Here is a 7,044-nt window from a genome sequence, read left to right on the forward strand (position 1 = left end):
TAGCAGGTACGAGCTGGGGAGCAAATGTTAAAATAAGCACTAAGAACATCCACATTCCACAATGGATTTGTATGCCCTGGCCGAGTACTGTGCACCTGCATGGGAGAGTAGACGACACTGTAGTATAATGGACGTTCAATTAAGGAAAACAATGCGAACCATTACAGGAACGCTAATACCAACGAACGTCTATTATACTAGAGTATATCCTCTACAAAGGTGAGGTGTGTAAAGATTGAAATCACGTAAGCCATTTCTACATCGGGTGGAAGGAAAAAAAAACAGAGGGAAAAAATACCTAACCCGTGGGAATCAGAAAATAAATGAATAAATAAATAAATATAATAGAAGTCTGTGTATAAACACAGCTTACATTAACTACAGGCGATTTGGAATGAGATTTTCTAATAATAACGTACCCAACACTTGAAATTGATCAATAACATATTTGTTTTTATATTACAAACATAATAATATAAGACGTGTGTGTAATGTGTATATAATGTTTTATCACCACTATTCATATGAAAAATATTTACTCAATTTATGATAAACAAAAGTGTGAAGCACATACTGTATGGTACATAATAATATACATTATATAGGTAACATTTAAAAATAATAGAAATAGAAGAAAAATCAGACATAATAGGTAAAAATGTTTGGTTTGTGTTGAGTAACAAAAACATGATTAAAATAATATGTTGAATTCAACAAATGTTATAGATATATGCATGTGCACACACATACATGTATATATATGAATATATTGTCCCTTGATTGCACATAATAATCAACAAAATTCAACATTATAATAATAAATCATTAAATTAAAAAAATTAAATTGTTTTTTTTTTTTACATTCCATTAACTTTAGATAAAGCCTGCAGCTCCTCTATAGTTGTTTGCTTCGGACGGGTACAAATAGTCATCGCTCCAATTAGACCGGGATAAAGTAGGTTCAGATGTCGTCCGTTGCAGTTTTGGCATAGCGTGTATAATGCCTTGTATGGATATAGCAACATCTTTGAATTTGGGCCTATCTTCTCTATCAAATTTGATACAGTTCTCCATTAATTTGCGCAGCTCAGCTGGTGTGTCTGACCTGACTTTTTTCAAATCAGGTCGTAAATAGCCCCTGCCTACCATAAAAATTATCTGGTCTTTATTATTAATTTCCGTGTAAGGCAGTTGACCAGAGAGTAATTCATACAGCACAATGCCATAAGCGTAAACGTCCGACTGAAAACTGTATGGGTTGTCTACTTGCATCCGAATTACTTCGGGAGCCATCCATAGTATCGATCCAGATGGCTGATGGTACTGTTGACCACCGGACCATTTTGATTTGATGGTAGCCAAACCAAAATCACCAATTTTCACAACAGAATCATTGAAAAATATATTGTTGCTTTTTAGATCCCTGTGTATAATGCTTTTAGAATGGAGATAATTCATACCAATTGCTGTTTGGCCAGTAATCGATATCAACTGCATTGCCTCAAATCTAAAAACATTAAGAAATATGTTATAACTAGGGCTAAGATTTATAAGCAATATAATAAAATATACAATAATATTAATAATTACTCAGCTACCATTAAGTGTTATAGTTAAAATATGCAAAACATCATAACACAATAGTAAAACTGTAATTATTGTACTATCTAGTAAAATATAAACTAATAACCTTTGTCGTTGATTTTTAAAATGATCAATAAAAAAAAAATGCCCTGTATCAATATGAAGCAATTTGTGGAAATTACTAACACCAAATTTGTAAAACTTCTGCAAACTGCAAAATAAAACTAACCATATGACACAAATCCTAGACGTAGGTAAATGATTACTCATACATAACTACACAATTGTTCCTAACATACTTTTAAAGAAGAATGCTTGGATGAGCGTACATTTTTCTTATTTAATAATTAACGTCAAGTATGTGAATAGTAATACATCATTTATTGCTGTTTCATCTTTATTGTTTATATTATAATATTAGAATTATAAGAATTTTTCAGATTTGTTGGACTGTCTATCTAGTCACTTCTGTGCAATTAAGTTTATCATAATTTGAAGATTTCTTTTGTAATTTTTATTTCAATTAAAGTTTTAAGATCAAACAAGTATTCAAATAAAAATGGTCAATGTTTAGACTCATACAAATTTCTTATCTATAATGCTAGACATATATATACATACAATACACTAAATACAATGTTTAAGAATCATACATTTTAGTTTTGCATTTTTCAAGTAAAAAAACAATGGGTTTGATATAATATACAGTGTGTACATTAATTGGAGTCAGTAGCCATATTATTTTTACAGCTAGTGATTTTCCAATTAATTTAAATACTGTATAAGAAGTGAAGAACTGCATCCAATATATTGATATAACATTATCTAAAAAATAATAGTAATATGCATTATGTAATGTTATATATTTTGTACAATCTCCATGAATATTATGTAAATGTAATTAATTGTTGGTTTTGTTACTTTATCTGCCTACTATTAAATATAATAATTACTATATTAATTTAAAATTTGGCAATAGAATAGGGTTAGTATATTAAAAAATCAAAAAAGGACTACTAAATACATATTTTAATATAGGTAATGTAATTATAACAAGACCTTATTAAGTACTTATTATAAATAATAAACGTATATATTTTATAAAATCTCTTAGGCGTTATAATTTTAATTCAATGTTTAAATATTAAATTAGTATATCAGATATTATCTATAACTACAACAACGATTACTAATAAAACAAAAATATTATTTTGCATGGAAATAAAATAAAATATAAAAATATATTTATATATAAACATACTAATAATAATGAATACGGAATAGTTGAAATCAATGTGTAAAAAGGTTAGTGGGATATAAAATTGAAATAATGGAGAAACCTATTGCAGAATAAACATTTAAAATCAAAATAGAATGCAAAAAATTAATACCAAAATTAATTTAAAGAAAATAATAATTTTAAGATTTTTTATTATTCTCGTTAGGTACGTAAAAAATGTATAAATTAAATATAATAGATTTGTTGAAATAATAATACAAAATTGTAATCAGGAAATCCAAAACCAGGTATTTCTATAATGAAGAATAAATATGTCTTACTTTTTTTCCAAAACATGTAAACAGCGATATAGACTTGATCCTTCACACCACTGTGTGACAATAGCTAAATTTGGTTTTCGTATAACACCCATAAACAGTAAAACATTTACATGCCTAGTTTTCTTTAATACGGATACTTCATTTTTAAATGCTTGCAATTGTGCAGAAGTCGGTTGTTTGACTTTGAGTGCTTTAATTGCAACCGGGCCATGCCAATTAGCCTTATAAACAGTACCAAATGACCCTGATCCAATACAATCACCCATTTGGATATCCGTTTCTGGTATTTCCCAATCTTCTAACGATTCTTGAGGACCTGTGTCACGGAGCAACTTCTTTGTTGCACTTTCATCAGCACTTTTGGCTCGAGGTCTAGGCCTCAATACATTTGTAGGAGATGCTTGGGCACTTTGGCTATGAGGCAAGAAACCATGAGGTACACCAGATGGTGCTTGTGATCTCCGCTTCAATTCAGCCAAATCGTCCCAATTCATGTTAACCATATTACGGCATACATTAGGTTCTGAACTTGATCTTTCCCCATGACCAAGCACTCGACGTCTCGAAGATTGATAGTCAGATGTTAGTTGTAGTATACCGGCTGAGTTTTGGTAAATTGTGTGATTTCCCCCATTGCCACTATTCAAATCTCTAGTTGGAATACACAGTACGGGCACTCCCATGGAGCACCGTTCATGAAATTTGAATCCGCACGAACGACAGTGATAACCCTGATTGATATAAATGTACACCAATGAAAATCAAATATAAAAAGACTAATAATAATTTAACAAGAATGTAATATTTACCTGGAAAAGTAGTTGACGACAATGATCACAAGTTGTAAACGATGTACGCTTTGAAAAATCATGAGTAAATGATGCTTGGATGGGTAGCCAACACATTTTCACTTGTATCTCTTCGTATTCAATAGTGGACGTTTGAGTATCCCACGGTATCTGATGGTCAGTGCCGTTCCGGTAGACAACACAGGCGTTTAATGGGATCTTCCTGTGTTGCAAACGCTTCTCCAGGGCCATGTGTAGCGTTTCACCGTGCTTCACCTCGATAGTGGTACGCTGTTTGTTAGGTAAATAAGCACGGATAGTGCGAACGAACGGCGTGGACGGCTTGTCACCCCGGGTTTTTCGGTGTTCCCTGGGATGGTCGACCTGGTCGAGTAGCTCCTGCTCTTTGGCCTCTAGCTCGTGCAGCTTGACGGTGAGCTCGCGGTACTCGGTCAAATAGATGGGCGGCGGATGATCGAACGTAGCGAACGTGCCGTTCAGCGCGTGGATGTTGCACTTGGTTAAGCGCATCACTTCTCTGACGTTCTGCAGCTCGTTGCGCAGCGAGGTGATCTCCTCGAAGTCGAACGACATGACGACGCCGCCACCGCCGCCGCCGGCAGCGGATTTGGTGTCCAGGCCGCCGGGGGATTTTGCTGGGGTCTCGGGATTGGGGGTTGAGGAGAGAGAGGGCCTGTGGGTGCGCTACAGCTCCATCGCCAGGATCAAGAGTCCCACAGACGGACGATAGACACCATCATCTTGCGGGTGTCGTTGTCCGTTTTTCGCCTGAGGGTGCTCAGATGTCGTCGAGAGGCGGCGGGCGGATACTACGATGGAGCTGTATAGGTTAGATTCGCCCCGAGCGCGTCGTCCACTACGACATGTTTACGAGAAACCGTACGAAATCGTTACACGATTGAATGGTGCCGATAACAGACGCACCATATTCGAGCTGCGGTGGTAGATTACGGAGTGCCCTCCGATACGTTTATCCAAAGCCGACCGCAATTATTTGTAATTTAAATATAATACAACTTGTATTAAATATTATACTAATATAGGATGTAATAATTGTAATATTATTGAATAATAATTAATATCGAATTGTCAAACAAAATTTACATACATTGACAAATATTTTTTAGGTTAAAAGTTAAAACTACCCGGACAGTAGAACCACTGCGGCCGTTCTGAATACCGTGCAAGAGGTCGACCAACTTGTACGGAATCGGTCGCGTTGGCTAAGCTGGCGAACAATAATTATCAATACGCATAGGGCGTAATCTAAGCTGATCGCGGGGCATAGAATTGTACAACACCGGTCTGTTACGGAATCTGCTTAATCATAGAACAATGGTTTAATCTGTGGTCAAAGTGGCATCTATAAATATGAAAATTAATGTAGGTTCGTTTATATGGGGCTTGTAGACTTGGAAACTACTGAACCAATGGGCACTGAATTTAAAATTGTGCACGTAATCCTTGTGAGTGTTCATACTTCTTTCATTTTTTGATTCGTTTATCAACCCTTATCTGTGGAACAGTGCTGTCCGGTTTCTCACAGAATTACAACCGTAGAGGTAAAAAATAAAAATCATCCGGTTGTCCGGTTCGATCGAAATACATTGTTTTGAATACGACCGACCACACTATCCTTAAATAACCGCTGTTGCTATAATGCTATCATAAATAACAGCATGTTGCGGTCAAACCTAACCAGACTATGTAGCCATGTAGGCTAGGCTAGGCATAGATTAAGCATACATAGATGGCCAACGGCTATGTAGATTTTGGTGGCAATAGATGGCCCTGCTAGACGTTTTCTACGCATTGTACCCGAAAATCCGTACCCGATTCAACCTGAGCCATGTATTTGTCACCAAGAACATGATTTCCAAATTCTACGCAGCCTTTGGCTATCTATGTATGTTTAATCTATTACCTAGGTCAGTGTTTCTCAACCTAGTGGTCGCGACCTCCTTGGCCCTTGGGAATCGCTAACTTATTATTTATGGTCGCGTATAATTTGAAATATAACGTTTAATACGTTTTTTTAATTAAAAATAATTATAATATATGTATTTTATGTCGTGTACAATGTACAGTACTGTTACTATTGATTATTAATAAAAATCTATATTCTATGCGAGTATATTAAAAAAAAATATATTATGTAGAGGGGTCACCACAGTAAAAAGATTGAGAAACACTGACCTAGGTATAATGACCAGCGCTAGCTTAATGAACCGAAAAAATCTCCATACACACAAGGCCGTATTTTTTGAAAGCCCTCCCCCCTCACCAATGTAAATATGTAATATTTATAAAGTTTAAATAAAAGTCTATATATCATCTGTTGTGTAAAATATTTTCAGTATCTACTTTTAAAGTTTAAATTGAATTCCAGAAATATTATTACAGCCCAGGATAACACCATGCTGCACCTAGCTACAAATAAAAAAATAATAATATAATTATAATAATGTCAAATAATAGATGCGAACCGTACCGTTCGTCTCAAATCTTTATGGTATAGGTTTTTCTGAAGTCGGGTGTGGTCGGCACCACCCGAAGCACCACCACTCCGCGCCATGACTACGTGACGTAGTCTGCGGTAGACGGTAATTATCTGCCTTCAATAGTTTTACAAATAATTCATATAAATTGTATCAGTATTCAGTTGCCCTCATGGCTCATACATATTAGCAGTGGCGGATTTTCAATATTTTTCTGGTGGTGTCCCGAAAAATAATATATTATGTATTTTGAACTTTCTAAACATATCGGTGTCTAGACGGGGTCCAGCGCTCTCCCCGTAAATCCACTGCGTATTATTAGAATTTATTATGAATGAACGGAGAGTAAGAGAGTTATTAAAAAAATAAAGATACTAGGAACCACCCTAATTTTATTTTTTTTCAATGTTTTTTAAGTTTAATTTTTCCAAAGAAAGGTTTACTTCAAAGATCATAAATTATTTACAGTAATGCCTGCGTGGCCACTCACTCTGAAAAAGAAACGAAAATATCCCTCAACTTCCTGTGCAACACCATCTCAAGTTGACCACAGCCCAATGGGGAACCGCGTTAACCATGTATTGTTACGCATA

General features: G+C 35.0%; 1 protein-coding gene across 1 annotated transcript; it reads right to left on the minus strand.

The window, feature by feature from the left end:
* Nucleotides 1-436: 436 nt before the first annotated feature.
* Nucleotides 437-5,078, minus strand: LOC100169206 (raf homolog serine/threonine-protein kinase Raf). Its single transcript, XM_001952258.4, has 3 exons — nucleotides 3,954-5,078; nucleotides 3,145-3,875; nucleotides 437-1,507 (listed from the first exon to the last, which is right to left on the minus strand). The coding sequence occupies exons 1-3, from the start codon at nucleotides 4,524-4,526 to the stop codon at nucleotides 874-876; spliced, it is 1,938 nt and encodes a 645-aa protein (XP_001952293.1). The 5' UTR covers nucleotides 4,527-5,078; the 3' UTR covers nucleotides 437-873.
* Nucleotides 5,079-7,044: the final 1,966 nt, after the last annotated feature.

Source organism: Acyrthosiphon pisum, chromosome A1 (assembly GCF_005508785.2).
Source record: "Acyrthosiphon pisum isolate AL4f chromosome A1, pea_aphid_22Mar2018_4r6ur, whole genome shotgun sequence".
Classification (NCBI taxonomy): domain Eukaryota; kingdom Metazoa; phylum Arthropoda; class Insecta; order Hemiptera; family Aphididae; genus Acyrthosiphon; species Acyrthosiphon pisum.

Coding starts and splice junctions, on each gene's coding strand:
- LOC100169206 (XM_001952258.4), bottom strand. CDS start 4,526: ATGTCGTTCGACTTCGAGGAGATCACCTCGCTGCGCAACGAGCTGCAG. Junction 3,876..3,953: donor GTCGTCAACTACTTTTCCAG/GTAAATATTACA, acceptor TATATCAATCAG/GGTTATCACTGTCGTTCGTG. Junction 1,508..3,144: donor TTACATGTTTTGGAAAAAAA/GTAAGACATATT, acceptor TAATGTTTTTAG/ATTTGAGGCAATGCAGTTGA.